Source organism: Podarcis filfolensis (genome assembly GCF_964270895.1).
Source record: "Podarcis filfolensis genome assembly, chromosome: 8".
In the NCBI taxonomy this organism is placed as follows: domain Eukaryota; kingdom Metazoa; phylum Chordata; class Lepidosauria; order Squamata; family Lacertidae; genus Podarcis; species Podarcis filfolensis.
In genome coordinates, this window is record NC_139611.1 from 55,415,761 (window position 1) to 55,434,297 (window position 18,537).

Here is an 18,537-nt window from a genome sequence, read left to right on the forward strand (position 1 = left end):
CAGACAAAGAAAAACAAGGATCATTTTAAAAACATCAGCTCAATGTTAAGGTGGCTGGCTTGGCAAAGTGCAACTATGGTGGCTTTGAAAGGGCCAAGGAGGACTAAGGGCTTGATCCCAGGCTCTGTTGCACATGAGGCACAGAAGGGTCAAGGGCTCTGGCTCCTTCTCCCATGCAAGCAGGCAGATCCACTCCTACCCCTTTCCCAGCTGAAGAAGTTGCTGCTTCTTTTATTTGAGGGAGGGGAAATTTCCTTGTGCCACAGAGGCTCAGAGCCGGCAAAAAGTGAAACAGGGAAAGTGGTGCTCGTCTGATTCCAGAAGGAAGCAAGGTAGGATAGTGCTGGTCTGCTCAGCTTTCCTTGCACAGGATGCTGCAGTAGAAGTCTCTGCTTGTGTTGCAACAGCTACAGGAGTGCGTACGATCAAGCAGCAAGTCTTATGTTTTGCACTGCGTATTAATCCTTCTGCAAATCATGTACAAAGACAAACACACAACTCTGGGTTTTTAATTCAGAACCCTGACCTGGCCAACATCTTTCCACCAGGCAACTGCAAGAGCAGAGGCAAGCCAAACTGAAATCCCTCATATTACAAGGCACTGCCCTGTAGAAGTCAAACGAAAGCTACATTAAAATGGCTCTCAGTCAGACTGTTTAAACAGAATACAAGGCTTTTGCCATGGTAAGCCAATGCTTTTTTAGCTCCCCCTCTCCCTCTCATTCACACACATATACCACTTTTGAGTTAACAGCATTTTTATTATCATCACCCTGTCTAGGAACAGAATCCCCAGAGATGTGAAATTCCCAAGATGCCCATCACCAAAGCATATAAGCAGCACCACCAACTGCTTTTGTTAGCCTAATCTTGGGGTCTTTAATAATGTCAAAAAGAACCCATTTATAACATCTGCACTTAAGGTGGGAAATCTGTGGCCCTCCAGATATTTAGATTACAACTCCCCTTTTCCCTGCCCACTGGACATCCTGTCTAAGGCTGATAGGAGTTGTAGTCCAACAATATTGAGAGAGCCACAGGGTCCCGACCACTGCTTTGAGCAAACATTTAGATATATTGGGTTGAAAATAATAAACCCCAAACCAACCTAACCTCCCCATGCCTCCAATGTTTAGCTATGCTATCCCTTTCACATGGGCAACAAAGCGCCTTGCACATGGTCCCAGTTCTTAGTTAAAGCCCCTTAAAAGGTACATCAACTGTTTGCTTTAATAATGTCTCTTGAGTTCTCTTCCTAGAAAAAGAGAACGGATATACCACCACCCTCCAATTGTAGGACAAGTCAGCACAAATGAATATTACTCCACTTTAATATGAATTTAAATGACCGCACTGACCTTTAGACAGCTAATTTGATCTTGTAGGCTTTAAAACAAAATCTTAACAGCTGCATTCAGAGGACTGGTTAAAGTTTGTAACCGTTTTTCAGATCCTTCCCCCGCCTCCCTTCTGCTTTTAAAAGTCAGCTTTACCAAATCTAATAATTATAGGCAGCTGCAAGCGCATCTCACTGGCAGCCTGGTTAACAAAGGGAAGCAGAGAGGAGAGCCTGACAAATGGGGTTAGAAAGAACTGCCTTGGTGCTGACCACAAATTACTTCCCAGGTAGAGCCAGGAAGAAAGCAGCAGGAGTCATTATGGGTGTGGGTAGGTGTGTACACCCCCCCCCCACGGAATGGACAGGCACCCACCTTTCCATTTTACTGACTCATAGCAAGAGCCTGGTAATTAATGGTCTTAATCCACTACTAGACATTGAGAAAAATCTCCTCAATACAGTCCAACAATGCATTCACTTCAGTGGAAATAAAGCTTCAAGCTACCAGTAATTGTAATCCTTCTGCACTAACCATGCAGAAAGCAATTAAATCCAGCTATTTCTCTTTCTCTTAGGGCCATTTCACCCCACAAATGGTCCCAAGAAAGGGCTGCTCCAAATTATTGAAATTTATACCCTACATTATAGAATGTAGGCCTGGAGGATAAATTTGGTTTAATTCACACTTCCCAAAACAATACATAAACTAAAACACAGCTGTCTTTTGAAATGCATCCTTCTAAGAATCTTACAATACAATTCTCCAATCAAACACTGTTCATGCAAAAAGGTGCATATTGGGGGGAATTGTTAAAATCCATACCTTGGTGGGTACATTAAGAGAAATGTGTACTACATTGTTGCAAAACTTCAAGATGATTTTTTTTTTAATTACAAAGTGATGCAGAAAGGTGGTGAATGGAACTTAAGACTGTAAAATGAAAAAACGAGACACAACAAAATCAATAGATTTGTCTGTCTATAGCAGAATGTGAAGGCACCTGGTGAGTACATTGAGAAATGGTGTAAAATCGCTGTAAATGGTGTAAAATAGTTTTCCCCACCCAGGAAAAAACAGTCGTTTTTTTCTCATGGCTTCAACGTTTCTGGAAATTTTACATCTATAGTTTCCAAGATATTAACTGAAGTGAGTTTCAGCACTCTCAGAGCTTAGACCAACATCTAACACCACCTTTTGTTCTCAGATGCAAAGGCAACACTTTAGGTGCTAAGTACTTGTACAAATATACTGCTTAAGTGACTACTGTTCCTTTTTCAGTTGAGGAGGATGGGGACCTAGGCATCATCCATGTGACCTCCTAGGTGCCCCACCAGGTCTGGGTTCCACCACTTGACTATCAAGATCTCCAGTGTAACGATGGCACATGGCACCAGAACCTAAATCATTTCAGTGGATTGGGGCCTGGTACAAGCCATGTGCACCCTGGGATATATTCTCCTCCTCCCTGTTACCTGACCCCAGCTCTGACCCTTTTGTCTCTATGAAATGCTATGTGGCATGAACACAGGGATCCTGGCTTTAATTGCAGCAGAACAACCTGGAAATAACATTGACAATGATTCTGAGCTGGAGAACGGTCATGCCAAAACTAGTTTTAGATACAACCGTACATCACTCAAGCCTGGCCCTGAAACTGTATGACTAATAGTTGGCATTTATTTTTTTCCATGCTAACCACTACATCCATGATGAAAATGTGAAAACTACCTGCTTAGAAACCTATGATTCACAACAGATATGGCCTGCACCAATTCAAATAAAAGGGAGGGGGAGAGGGTTACGCCCAAGGGTTAAGACAGAATGCCCACCTCTGTAATAGAAAATGTTTTTAATTAGAAAAAGGGTTTAAAGAATGCAATCAAATTCTTGCCCTTTCAGGTCTACCGAGACACCTATTAATTCACCCTCCTGCAGATAGTTTATTATCTCTTGCAGCAGCAAGTAACTAAAGAAGTAGAGCAGAGTGACCCAAATTGGCATTGTAATTATTTAAGCCTATAAATAGTCATTGTCATTGCATAAATTAAAATGCTATATGGTAATGCCCTCTTTCTGGCTGTGCTGAAGTATGTTGGCACATAATATGATACAATACGATCAATAGAGCAATTCAAATATGCAGACCTTATTAATCACACCTGCTTAGTAGCTGAAAAACCATGTGTTTACATGCCTTTTTTGTTAGCGTAAATACTGACTGCAATATATATAATTTTCTAATGTTCATACAAAATCAGCCTTAAACTATCCAATGTAACAAAGTATTCTATATCTTATACATATTGATACAACAAAATGAGAGCATTCTAGCTTACACATTGTGAGAGATTACCTATTTTTTATTTTTATTATCATTGATTATTATTGATTACTAACTAATAAAGTCAAAGATGCCAGAAACAATGTCTTTCAATTACCCAGTACTGGCAAGGCAGCACACAACAGTGGTGTCACCACCAACAGGGCCTCCACTGCCAATCATAAAGCCCAATATTGTTGATACTGAAAATATGCCAACGTCACTCAAGAGTAGTGGGGAAGATAGGCCAAGACATTGTTGTTCTGGATTTCACTTTGCCCACAAGATCACCAGCACCTCCTCATCAGGGACAGCTTAAACATTACCCACATAAGATCACTCCCACTTGAGCCAGCAAGTCTTGCCTATATTGCGTTCTATGGGGTTGTCACTAGGCACCATGGATGAACTCTGATCTGAACCTGCTGGCTGAAAACATCTGCAAAAATCCAGAGTGATGCTCCACACAGAAAGCAAGGGAACTTTTTTTTAACCACTATAAGGCAAAATACTTCCGTATTTATTTCAGAGAAGAAATCAAAGTGCTGTTTCCAATCATATCATCACCAATAATACCCAAACCACCACCAACTCAAGAAGCTGAAGCATTCAGGCTTCTTACAAAAAATATATATCATTTATTTGTTTACATATTTACCGCACCCAAATGAACAATGCTACTTCTAAAGGTAATCCCAAGATGTGATGTTACCAGACTGAAATGACAGTACAATACAATACACAAAACATAATGACGTTCATGTCTTTTCTATGCTATGCTTTTTTAAATAAGACAAACCTGAGTAATGTGCATTAAAGAGCCATCCTTCCTAGTATTGGCAAGATAATAAATATTAAAACAAAAGAAACTGCAGGCTTCATGTGCTTTTAAAATTAAACTCACATTAGTACTCTAAGGACAGATGGCCAACGTGCATTATAAACTGCAGAACTGCAACCTATTCTGGCCCAAAGCCAAAAGCTTAATGGACGTTCCAAGGCACCAAGTAAGGAAATAGTTCTGTATTAATGTCTACAAATAAGTCAACAATCAATGCTTCAATATTACCGTAAATATGTGATACACCCTTTGAAACTCACTATCCAGTAAAAGCCTAACCTCAGCTGTAAGCACAACAGCTGAAATCTTAAGGTAGGAATGAAACCCAATTTGTTATCACAGCTATCAAAACAGATTTACCTTCCTGGCCCATGCAGTATTTTAGTACTGCAGAGTAATTTTTTATCCTATATCCTGTGGTCACCCTAGGGTATAAAATTTTATAAAATGCAGCACTTTAAACTGTAAATAAAAAAGGCAGATCAGCAGATAGACAAAAAAAGAGACAAACTGCTTAGGTATTTAGTTCAACCTTTACTATTCTGCTGCCCTCCAAATGCACTACAACTCTCATCAGCCCCTGTCAACTATTAGTGAAGGCTGATTGAGGTTCAAACACAGCACTGAGAGCATTTGATACTTTCATCAGCCCTACAACCTCCTCCAATTAAGATAGTATGGAAATCAGGAGATAAAACATGGAGCTGTGAGTTGTAGCCAGCTACATTCTACTCAGAGTAGATCCACTGAAATTAGGAGGCCTAACTTAACCATGTATAGTAATTTCAACAGGTCTACTCTTAGTAAAACCTCTCTTTTTTCCAGGGGAGCAGTACAAAAACATTTTGCCACCCCAGCTGTTATGGTGTCTGGCAAACTGCAAGCCCAGATGGGGTGCTGCTTGCACAAGACATGTGGTTGTGTTGCAACATCATGTCTCACACCCAAAGAGTGTTCACTAACAGTTCCTCTTTATCTTGGGGGAAAGTGATAAGGGGGGTGCCACAGGGTTCTGTCCTGGGCCTGTTGTTGTTCAGCATCTTTATAAACCACTTGGATAAAGGTATTGAGGGGATGCACATCAAATTTTCAGGTGACATGAAACTGGGAGGGGTAGCTAATGCTGCATAATACAGAATTGGGATTCACTATGACCTTAACATTCGGGACGCGGGTGGCGCTGTGGGTTAAAGCCTCAGCACCTAGGACTTGCCGATCGAAAGGTCGGCGGTTCGAATCCCCGCGGCGGGGTGCACTCCCGTCGTTCGGTCCCAGCGCCCGCCAACCTAGCAGTTCGAAAGCACCTTCGGGTGCAAGTAGATAAATAGGGACCGCTTACCAGCGGGAAGGTAAACGGCGTTCCGTGTGCTGCGCTGGCTCGCCAGATGCAGCTTGTCACGCTGGCCACATGACCCGGAAGTGTCTGCGGACAGCGCTGGCTCCCGGCCTATAGAGTGAGATGAGCGCACAACCCTAGAGTCTGGCAAGACTGGCCCGTACAGGCAGGGGTACCTTTACCTTTACCTTTATGACCTTAACAGATTGGAGAACTGAGCCCAAACTAACAAAATGAATTTTAATAGGGACAAATGTAACGTTCTGCACTTAGGTAGGAAGAACCAGCTGCACAAATATAATGGGGACATATAGCTTGCCAGTAGTACAAGTAGAAATGATTTAGGGGTCTTAGTAGACCCTCAAGCTCAACATGAGTCAATAGTGAGATGAAGCAGCAAAAAAGTGAATGCTACTCTAGGTTACATCAACAGAAGTCTAGTGTCCAGATCAAGGGAAGTAAAGTAGGGCAACGGGGAGTAATTACTCATTTATGTGTACAATGGGCACAGTGGCATAGTTTGGAGCTTAGCCAAAAGGAGGAGACTGGATGCTCTTGCTTCTGTTACAAACTAACCATCGTTTCATGTTATATCCAAACTTGGCCACAGTGTATTTAGCTTTATCTACATTTTACAAAGGACGTGGGTGGTGCAGTAGTAGAAACTACTGAGCCTCTTGGGCTTGCTGATCAGTAGGTTGGTGGTTCAGATCCCCGTGACGGGGTGAGCTCCCGTTGCTCTGTCCCAGCTCCTGCCAACATAGCAGTTCGAAAGCATGCCAAAATATGCAAGTAGATAAATAGGTACCGCTTTGGCGGGAAGGTAAACAGTGTTTCCGTGCGCTGCTCTGGTTTTGGTGTTCTGTTGCGCCAGAAGCGGCTTAGTCGTGCTGGCCACATGACCCAGAAAAACTGTCTGCGGACAAATGTCGGCTCCCTCGGCCTGTAAAGCGAGATAAGCGCCACAACCCCAGAGTCATCTGCGACTGGACTTAACTGTCAGGGGCATGTACCTTTAAAAAAAAATTTTTTTTTACAAAAACATGCCAACTTCATAAACCATATTCTATCCTAGTCAAAATGAATACAGCCATGCAACATTTCGTAAAAGGAATTAGGAAAAGAGATGTCTCATCTGTTTCTGAAATGATATAGCATTTGCTCTGACAGAGCATTCTTTAACCCAGTGAGGTCTAGTAAGTAGTAATCTCATGATTATTTTACAGCATATGATGGACTCTAAAGAGCTGTTGCTGCAGAATGTTGAACATCTTCAGCTTAGAACTTATAAATTAGAGACATAAGCAACCGGCACTCATGTAGTATTCCTTCTGGCGCTGATACTCTGGAGCAGACTCTTCAGTCAGCATTGAAGGCATGAGGTTTCAGCCCTTAAGATTTATCCATTTGTTTCTGGTGACGTAGAGCAGAAAACAAGCATGCAAGCAAGCAAGCAAGCAAGCAAGCAAACAAACTACTGTCCAGCACATTCTGATTGCCACCAAATGGAAAGCTCTTATTCTTTGCAGAGGTTTCAGCACAACGAAACCCAGTACATCTCTCCAACAGCTTTCGGAAACAACAGGCTGCGTTCTGCACCAAGAATACCAAATGAAATATTCACGAAGTGCATTAGCGCACTAGAGCCTACATTTCGGACAGGCATGGAATCCAGGCACAATCCAGCACTTCAGAGACCACTAAAGACTGGCTGCATTTCAACAGTATTGGGGTGGGCAGAGTCTTCACGGAGAAGGAACACTTTCACTCTTGCTCAGCTCATCCCCGTTGCTCAGCCAATAAGGATTGCAGATATATGAGGCAACGAGAGACAGCATGGGACACACCTGCCATCTGCCCACTTTCTTCTGATTTTATTAGACCACTGGTAACTCTAATGCAGGGCTGTGGAGTCTTTTTCAGCTCAAGGGCAGCATTACCTTCTGGGTACTCTTCTTAAGTGGGGCACATGCCCGTTGCGGGTGGGGCCAGAGACAAAAGTAGCACAGCAACAAATGCAAAACAAATGCACATGCTATCTTTACACAATAGGTAGTTTTACACACACACCTGCAGTTTCTTTTGTTTTAATATTTCTTTACTGTAAATACAGCAGCACTCTTTGATGCCCCAACTCAATCAACTGGCATTTCTGCTAACCCTGGGACCAAATAAGAGTGGCATTTAAATAATGGCTAATGTATTAATACACACACCAGTTTGGACCATAACCGAACAAATCTGCCTTTGAATGAATCTGTCTGAACATTCAAGAGGTGAAAATTTAATTTATCCCTTGAATGATTCAGTAAGTCAATAAGCAAACTAAGCAAACAATGTTGCTGTGTTTTAAGCAAAAGAGCAATATTCGGGTGGACCACATTTTTTAGGATGCACTGTCAATTCTTGCAAGGGAGAATTGTTGCTGAAAGTCCAAACCTCAGCCCCTATATTTCCAGACCACCACCTTCCCCACATAGAGCAAAGACTAAACCAAGAGTATGTCCTGCTGCGTGCATTGGACTGATGATCATTTGAAATAGCCCAATGGTTGCCATGAAGTCCATGAACTCCTGAGCTAGATCTGAGGCATCCCCACTGTGGATGCTGAAGTCACCCTAAAACACAGTTCTTGTTTCCTTTAACATCACACCCAATTCAACCTTGGCCAGCACAGTCAGGGAGGCTGATTAGCAGTAGGGTGGGCGGTAACAACTACAGAATCCCTAGCCAGTCTCTTTGGCCCAACACCAGATGCAAGCTTGAATACATGGGAACCAGAGTGGAGTCAAAGTTAGCCCACCCACCTCCCACACCCAGGTCTCAGTAATGCACTAAGCCAACCTCCTCATCCACAACAGAATCGTGGATCAGCACGGTTCTGTTATGGACTGACCTGGCATTCAGAAGTAGAACCACTAGACTGTTGGGGACAGTGGCAAAGCATCCATTGTTACCAGCAAGAGGATATCAGGCACAAGCACCTATCACAAGGTGAAGGGCTGCGAACCTGGCTTCAGAAAGGCAGCATGAGGGCTCTGGCAATGCCCCTGTCACATTCTCAAAGCCTAAGTACTTGCTAAGCTTTGGGAAGGAGGCACAAGGGTTCCAGAGTCCTTGTGCTTCCTTCCCAATGTCGGCTAATCTCACAATCACATTTTTTGCACAGGTCTGGGAAGGGAGGAGGAACAAATAAATGGAGAGTTGGTTCCTTCCTTCCTTCCTGTGAAAAGCTGTGACTGCATAAGTAAAGTAAGTTACCTATACTCGATATGATTTTTTAAAAAGGTACTTTTTGAACAGCTAAAAAGTAGAATGGATTCCTTGCAGATTTAACCACAGGGAAATAACCCAAAGCGTACAGCTCAGTATAACAGATTTTGCATAATGCCATTAAGCCTGTCATCTTACTGGCAATTCTGAAGCCAAAGATTTAAAAGCTGAAGAGATTGCGGATTCACCGTAACACTAAAGGAGCCCCAGTAAACATCACTGTGCCTATTATTGCAAATGCATTTCACATTTATGGGATGTGTCATCCTTAATTCCAGGCAGATTAAGTGGGAATTGCACTGAGCACAGACTAATACCTGAAATGTAGAAGTGATGTCAATACAAAATCAAATGAAATATTGCATGAGAGAAAACAGCTGCTTGAGAACAGGACCTCTTTGTTCTGCACTTTGGGCTGCTTTTCCCACACTAGTTCTGAGGTATGCATCTTAGATGTTTTAAAAGTACAGTTAAAGCATAATGTGCGAAGGCAATAGGCATGAGTTTGCACACACACACCCCTTAGGCTATGTTAGAATATAATGTTATAACTAGGGTTTAGTGTGATGAGGTGGAGCCATAGCCAGTCTTGGACTTATGCATTCCCTCTTCTTCCTCTGGCACAACCACATGCTTCTGCTTTCATTTTCAATTAACTGCTGTCATATGACCCCCCCAAACTGTGGTTAATTTTCACTAGGATTTGCTGAAATAAGAAAATCTCATTAAGCACGGTTTGAAGTTAATGTGTTTCAACAAACCATAGCTAAGTTTAACCATAGTCTATCCAGTTTGAACCATCACAACCACCTGTGGTTAACCGAAAATGAAAATTAAAGCTTCTAACCTCCTGTATCCACAACCAGAGGAAGACAGAGGAGGATGTAAGCCCAAGATCACTGTGACTTACATTCACTGGGAGGTAGGACCAGCTGCAGCTTTCTCCCAAGTCTTCAACTGGTGGAAAGAGTCAATCACTCTTTATCATGTGAAAAGGCAATTAGGCTTCTTCCTCACCTTATGATGACATCCCTTTCAACAAACCCAACATCCAACCATTTTCTGTCATGGTGGAAGAATAAATTTAGGTGTATGGAATTTCTCTGAAGGCCTGGTCCTAATTTAATTACAACATCTGATTGCAAGTGGTCCTCTAGCTACTGCTCAGATTTAAGATTGTTGGGGTACGTCAGCGATTTAAACAAGACCAGAAAACAACAAAAATAGATCAAAAGAATAGAATTTTATTTGTAAGGAAATTTATTCCCTAACAAAGGGTAAAGGTTAAGCAGTTACAGATCAACACTAAGCAAGCTGATGTGCCTTCCTGATTGATGGGACCCCACTCCAATCATGGAATGAAAATCCTATTTTGATCAAAACCTACTAAATTCTTGGTCAGCTCCTTCTCCATGATCTACACAAATCATGACATAACCTTCGGTATCTGATTGGTCAGGGCCTTCAAATGGATTTAGTATTCTCATTTTAGTAATAAGGGCTCAGGTTCAGGTTGTTTGTTGCTGAAGCAACACCAGAACTTTGTGTTCCTCTAGCACAGCCTGAATCCTGCCTTTCCTCAGAGCAGTGCAACAGGAAGGAAGCCATGTGTTCTCCCTTAAAGACTCTTCTGTTTTTTTAACCATATTGGGAGGGTCCAAAGGAACCCCAGTGGTTCGCTGGATGCTGCACCCCATGAGCTCAAGAGTAACCTATGAAGGCATGCCTACCTTTAGTGCTACACTGTCTGCCTTCAAAATGGATATGAAAATGAAGTCCCTCCAAAATACAAAGATCTGGATAGAATAGACTTTATTTGCATAGCCAACAGGCCATTGCATCGAAGGACAGACAAAAACAAAAATACATTACGGAAATAGTTATCATAAAATAATCTCAGTACTTAAAACTTGGCAGAGGTAATGATAATAATAATAAGATCCTAGGCGAGGAATCCAGGTGACGACACTGATGTCATTCAGACAGCAGCTCTCAGTCTCATTGCTCTCTCGACAAACCTGGCAACCTTCTCTGTTGTCGAGCTGCTCTGGTCGGCTAGGAGTGAGAACAACTTGGCTTCACAAGAGCGGCCCGGGATGGCAGATAGTAGCGGCGTGATGGTCTCGTCCCTGAGATCTTTATACAGGGAGCAGGACAAGAGAACGTGTGACACAGTCTCCACGTAGCCAGCTCCACAGGGGCAGAGCCGGTTCTCGAATGAAATTTTTTGATATCTACCTTCAAGAACAGCTGATGGTAACATATTTAGTCTGGCCAGTGTAAAGGCCCGTCTAAGTTTTGGAATGGTTAAGGTAGACAAATAAGGTGCCTGAAAATCAAAGTGGGAGGGGGGCAGATAAGCGTACCAAGCACTAAATTTCTTAATATAGGCCAAATTATTCTGTTGCTCAATATCCTTCATGCGCTGGTCAATAACGGTTTTTGCCTTGGGTAGACCCATTTTCAGGAGATGCTGTGCTTGGAGGCCACATGTAAGTAGTTTTTGATGCACTACTTTGGACCACCGACTTCTATGAGCTTCTCGTGCTACTAGAGGTAGTAGTCCAGATGGGTTTAAGTTTAAGCGAAGCCAATAGTTGAATGTTCTTAGCCAGGTCCGGGTTTCGACGGAGAGGAGGCCAGTCTCCAGCCGTAGGGCCGCATTTGGTACGCATGGTGGAACGGCTAGAATCTGTCTTAAAAATTTAGACTGGACCGTTTCAAGTGTGCGGCAATGATTTCCCGTCCAGATTTGGGCCCCGTAGAGTAATTGCGCCAAGGGTTTTGCTTGAAAGACCTCCAGAGCTGCTGGGATATGTCTGCCCCCCTTTGTAAAGTAAAAGCGAGACAGTATTTTGGCGCTTTGAGATGCTTTTTCCCTAGTATATTTATGATGGGCCTCCCAGGCCCCTGTTGACTGGAAGACTACTCCGAGGTATTTGAAAATTTTGACCTGTTCTATTGGCTGATTGTCCATCTCCCATCTGTGATATCTGTGTCTCCTAGCGAAGACCATGACTTTGGTTCTTTGGTGATTAACCACCAGTTGATCTCTCCTGCAGTAGGCTGAGAATTCTCTTTGTAGCCTTTTGAGGCCTACTTTAGTTCGTGATAAGAGAACCGCGTCGTCCACATAGAGGAGCGCTGAAATTGATTTTTCGGCCAATTTGGGGGCATGAAACTCCGGGGATGTTAGGTATTTGACCATGTCATTTATATATAAGTTGAATAGGGCCGGGGCTAAAATACAGCCCTGCTTGACTCCTTTGGTGGCTGGTACAGGGCCAATTAGTTGCCCATTTACTGAGGTTCTTACATATAACTTGGAGTCTTTATATAGGCTTTTTATCAAGAATAGTAATCTTTTGTCAATGTTGGTAGCATTGAGTTTAGCCCAAAGTTTGACTCGTGAGATCGAGTCAAAGGCCGCCTTCAGGTCAATAAATGCTGCGTATAGAATCCCACGTGTTTTATTGACGTATTTGTCAATGAGGTGTGCTAATACGAAGCAATGGTCTATTGTTGCTCTGCCCTGTCTGAAGCCGGCTTGCTCCTCTGCCAGAACTGCCTCAGTTTCCATCCAGTCAATTAGTTTGATGTGGAGGTGTTTGGCATACAGATTGCTGGGGATAGTAAGGAGGCTAATGGGTCTATAGCTCGCTGGATCTGCCATAGGGCCCTTTTTATAGATTGGAATAATTACTGCCTCTGTCCAGCAACCAGGTATTATGCCTGTTGAATCGATGTATGTAAATATTGACACCATTATAGGAGCCCACCAACTGATATTGTTCTTCATGAGCTCTGCTGGAATGTGGTCTATGCCCGGGGCTTTGTTGTTTTTCAGTTGGGCAATTAGTTTCCCCACCTCCTCTATGGAGACAGGAGGCCAATATGGTAAATTCTCGGGGTAGAAATACAAAGACTCATCCACCCAAGAAAAAACTCACCCCACTCTCAAGTGACAGGAATCTACTACAAGATTCCTCATCAATTACTCTAATGGGAGCCATTTCCGAAACTACCCTCTTTTTGTATCAGCCATCTAAGTTTATTACTGCTAAATAATTCACATAATTAACCAAGATGCAATTTGGCATGCCTCTCCCCAATCAACAGTAAAAAAAATATGTTTTAAGAAACAAGTTCAGATCAGCAAGACACTCAATTGATTAACAGAAGAGGGCAGGGAGGCTGATGGGCTAAGTCCTTGGGCCAAATAATACTACTGAGCCATTCAAAGCACAAATTTTATAGACATCCATTCCGGCTAAAGCCTTGATTGAAAGGAAAACAGAAGTTTACAAGGATGTAGTAGCTGAAGTTCTGTCTGCCTTTATTTGAAAGTCTGGAATCCTAATGAATCTGCCAGTGCCACCCACTACAACACAATGGGGTGGTGTGGTGGGGAGATGAAGAGGCAGCTGATTCAGTAAAGAAAGGAATAATGTTGAAAAGAGGACAGATTGTACTTACACTTCAAATTCAGTACAAGAAAACCCAAATTCTGTACTGAAAATAGATTGTGCATCAGTATTATCTACAATCACTTGAAGCTGCTCACCAGAGATTCAGATAAGAGTCTCCCCACTCCCCAGCCTTACCTGGGGAATCTGGGGGTTGAACCTGAGACCTTATGCGCACAAAGCATGAGCTCTACCATTGAGCTACAGCTCTTTCCCTAAAGAGAGAAGAGATGCAACAAGGGAGGCAAACACATAATTCTGCCTTCTGGAATTGGTGGCTTGAATGCAGCACATAGTTCATGCTGACTATGCTGACTCCCCTTCTGGGAGGTTTAAGCAACCTATGTGCAGAATCATTTTTCCAACCTGACTGCCTCATACTAAAACTTTTGATCCTAATATTTAAAGCATGAATATTTGAAACATGTAGATATTGAAGGTAGAATTTGTCATCACTGAAGGAGGGGAGGTAAGAAAAGAACTCTGGGAAATTCACAATTAACTTCACAGAACATATCCCCATTGATAGGAAAATGTGGGGAAACTATCCTAGTACTTAAAAGTGTTGCAATCAGTACAGCTCAAACACTTGCTTCCCCCAAAAGCTGGCAGTAACCCATTACTGTTCACTGCTGACTCTGATACTGTTCACACTTCATTACACAAAGACCCTTACCTGTATATCTGTGTCCTTTACAGGCTCTAGAGGCTCAAATGTCGTTACAGCACTGAGACTCTCCAACCGCTGGGAGATGTGGGAGATGTCAAGACCTCTGGACCCAAGGAGAACTGATCTATAAGAGACATAAAAAGGCAGGGGGATGAGACTACAAATCCAGAAGGACCCTAAAATTATGCACTTGCTCCTTCAGGGAGAGTAGCAGCACCATCCAGGGCAGGCAACTTACTGACTTCCAGACACACTCACAGAGCCTCCTTCTTCCCAGGATTCAGACTCAGTTTATTAGTCTTCACCCAGCCCACCACTGCATCCAGACACTGGTTCAAGGCCTTTTCAGCCACTCCCAGTTCAGATGTTACAAATAAACAGAGTTGGGTATCATTGGCGTACTGATGAGACTTTGCTCAAAAACTCCTGATTGTTTGAGGAACTGGACGTGGGGAAGAGATTCATTTCCTTTAAGGACACAAATCACTCCATGTATTGAATTGCTGGAGCAGCTTTGTATCTGTATCTGTATCTGCAAAGCCTACAAGCTGTATGTATTTATCAGCATCCAAAACTGTATCACTGAAGCTTTATCTTCTGCAGAAGTAAGCTAGTTTGGACCTTAAGCTGCCTCTGTGTGGTGACTGGAACTGGAGGCAACTTCCACTACATGGGCATCTCACCTCAGACTCCCAACACTAATGATCACCCCCAACAGCTTCATTTAAGTGTTAAATGGCATCAGAGACAATATAGTGCTCTGCAGCACCAGTAGATCAAAAGCAAAGGGCTGAGAAACAATAATCCAGTGCTACTTTTTGCCCCTGGAGATACAACTGGACCCACTGTGAAACAGTGCCCCTGATACCCATCTCCTGTAGACAGTCCAGGAGGATACCACTGTCAATAGGATTTACTAAGAGAAACAGGTTCACAATCTCCCTTCTCAATAGAGGTCATCCACCAGGGTAATCAAGGAAGATTCATTCCTGAACCCAGGTTGGAATGGGTACAGATAATAATCCACCCATCCTCCCCAAATGGTGTCTAGGACAGCCCACAATAAAATTATATAAAAGCAATTTAAAAATACATCATAACACATTCCACAGAGAATATAAAAAGAATGACCTGCAGTGCAACCCTAAGCATATTGATCAGAATTCAGTCCCAAGGGGTTCATTGGGGTTTACTCCCTAGTTAGGTCTGCTGCTATAAGCATCTTACCAACAAGACCAAAAGCTTCAAGCAAACCAGGAACTTACGCCTTAACATCTGCCGTCTCCTGGGAAGTGCGGGTCAGTGTCCGGGAGCGCAGGCGCTCTCCTGCTTGCTGGATCTCTTGGAGGTTGCGTTCGACATGAGGAAGCTCAGCGATGCCCTCTGTTTCTGCTGCAAGCTGCTCTGCCTGCTGCAGGAGCTCCCCAAACCCTTCCCCATCCATTTGGGAGGCTGCTCACTGTGTGGACTGACCTGAGGGAAATGGGTATGAAAAGGCACGTCAGAAAGAATGGAATGTACAATCATGACAACCTGAAAAGGCTACTGACAACAACGTCAGCCTCCAATTAACCCGTGTGAAAAAATAATAGAATGAAGCTTGCTGTGGTCAGTTTTATGGATAAAAGCAAAATATTTGCCAGTCCATCACCTACACATCACTTGAGCATAAAGAGGTAACCCTAAAGACTGTAAAAATTCTAGTGACTGTCATTAAAAGAAAGGTCTCAGTGATGGTCTCAGAGTTTTAAATTGTATAATTTTTAATTTGATTCAGCAATTTATGGGCTTGTAATGGCTGGTGGCTTATAGAAATTTCTATCTATCACTGGAGAGGTGGTATGGTAAGCTCATCGCACAAATGGCATTGTTACTCAACTCCAACAAAGGGTTAACTGTAAGACTAGCTTAGCATCCATACTACAAGAAATGTACAGAACAGGGGTAGCATAGGTAAGTCTTTCTTACCAAACCTGTCATGATTTGTTTTTTCCATGTAAAAATGAAATCTGAATGTAAGCTTATTAAAGCCTTCACTTATCATCTTAGGTAACTTTAAGAGGAACTAGAAAAAATGATGGCTGATAAGGCTATCTATGTCATGATGGCTGTATCCTACTTCCAGACCTGGAAGAAGAGCAGCATGGGAACAGCAGCAGGAGAGCACTAGAACCCTCCTGTACTGCTTGTGGGCTTTTCAAAGGGCCAGATAAAGGCCTCATTTGGGCCCCCAGGCCTGTGCTAAAGCAAGAAAGGGAGAGCCAAGAACCAACACTGCTCTACCACAGAGGCTTAGTTGCACAGCTATGTCGCCTGAAAGACCTGGAAGCAATGGACGCCATGGCCATTGCCATAAAAGTGACACAGGCTGACTGCCACAGACCACAAAGATAACTATGAGCTGTGAGCCAAGCAGTCTCTGCTTCTAAATTTAAGCTCTGATCACTGGCTCACAAAGTGGTCTCAGACAAGCTATATTATGGGGATATTGATTATGATTTTTATTATCTTAATACATGCCTATCTTACAGGGCTGTTATAAGGATGTGTCAGCTAAACATGAAGTTAGAGTATTTTGAATTAAGTGTTATATAAGTTATTTGTATTGTTATGACCAAAAGGCCCTGAAGCATCAGTGCTACTCCCCTTTCCTTGAAAGCTCCTCAAGTTCAAGTCTCTGAAAATTATTTATATGTTTGTTGACAATTTATATTCCGCTTAGTGACAATTATCTCTAAGCTGTGTACAGCAAGTTTAACAAATAAAATAGAAACAAACTCAGATAAAAACTAACAGATAAATAGAAATACCATGTGGTCTTTCAAATGAGCTAGTCTTAAAACAAATTACAGGAGTGGGATGTGATCGTTCAATTTAAGCTTTGATCTCAAGTGGGTGCTTTGCACTTTCTTCTATATATTTCAAGCTTAAGGTCCATGGAAAAGCTAGAAATCTAGAAAATATTGCTGTAGGGAAGGGCTGTGCTTTGGGCCCAGCTCCTGAAGTTCCAGACCTCCTATAGAAGCCAGCTCAGTGTTGTAGCTGAAACCCTTGCAGATTTCAGAGGAAAGACTTACCAGCAGCAGCTGGCAGGAATCTGATATCCTAATCACAGTTATCTTCCAGAAAACCCACAAGGGGCTCCCATCCGACATTAACACTTTTCACATGTATTCCCGCGTAGGAGTCATTTCAAAGAACTCTCAGGGAGGAATAAGTTATGCCAAAACAGGCTGCAATCTGTTAAGTGCTTTAAAAGCCAGAATTTATAAAGCTTGATTTTCACTGTGCCAACCCCACTCCATAGTCTTACTTTTCACTTCTGTTTGCATTAATCTGCCTGTGGTAGTTTATTTCTCTTCTTATGTGAAATTTGTTGATCTGTCCGATCTAACCTTTTGTGGAATTCCCAAAGCATCTGAGTCAGCCCATCCTCCACTCTGTTTAAGGCAACATTTCACTATAAGGGTAGAAATAGAAGCAATACTTGATGGTTCAGACAAACTGCTAATAGGTATCAGTATAAGATGGGGTGGAAATCTTTCTTAGCCTAAGGGCTGCAATTCCCTCATGGGCAAATTTCTGGGTGTCACATGCCTCTGCTGGGCAGGGCCCTACAGGAAAGTAGGCACAGGAACATATATGATTATACCCTTTGCATAGTAGGCTATGTTCAGTTAGAGGTTTCTATGCACACTTCCATTTCTCCATCCAGGCAATCAAAAGTCATTATTACACTTCCAGAATGCAAAAAAAGAAAGAAAGAAAGAAAGAAAGAAGCATTTGAGGAGTGTATGGAACAGGGCTGATCAGAGGAATGTAGCCTAGGGAGGGGTGTGTGGCCTGAGCAAAGCCCCAGTGCCCAGTGAAAGAGGCCTGGAGGGCTGCCTTTGGCTTCTGGGTCTAAGGTCCACCACCCCTGATACAAATAAAGCCACTTCCCCTCATGCCATGACACTTAAGGGTGATCAAGAAGCAGAATCCAGGATAGAGTTATGTAGGTAAGAACAGGCTTCAGTGGCTGGGGTCTAGAAGGGTCTAGAATATGCTTGTCCCTACAGGGAAGTGTGCAGTGTGCACCCTGGAACCCAAGGCGCAGAGAGCATATATGCCCTTTCCCAAGATATGGCCTACCCATTCTGACAAGGCTTTGCTCCTGAAGAAAAGTTAATCCCAGAATTCATGCAAATGCCAAAAAATGCAAATAATCAGGCTGGCCCAGACAATGGAGACCATGTGAACCTCCCCTATCGCCAGGCCCTGGGCTCTTTGCTAACGTAAACGGCCATCA

At 42.9% G+C, this 18,537-nt stretch overlaps 1 protein-coding gene across 2 annotated transcripts in view; it reads right to left on the minus strand.

Annotated features, from left to right (window-relative positions):
• Nucleotides 1-18,537, minus strand: part of NUP93 (nucleoporin 93) — a 72,985-nt gene that overhangs the window by 43,797 nt on the left and 10,651 nt on the right. The window contains exons 1-3 of one of the 2 annotated variants that reach the window (XM_083625193.1): nucleotides 17,560-17,581; nucleotides 15,512-15,719; nucleotides 14,253-14,370 (exon numbers count right to left, since the gene is read on the minus strand). In XM_083625193.1, the coding sequence (XP_083481319.1) occupies nucleotides 14,253-14,370; nucleotides 15,512-15,690 (297 nt within the window). In that variant the 5' untranslated portion in view covers nucleotides 15,691-15,719; nucleotides 17,560-17,581. Of the gene's footprint in view, nucleotides 1-14,252; nucleotides 14,371-15,511; nucleotides 15,720-17,559; nucleotides 17,582-18,537 lie in introns of those variants that run through there. The other variant, XM_083625192.1, reaches the window with a different exon arrangement.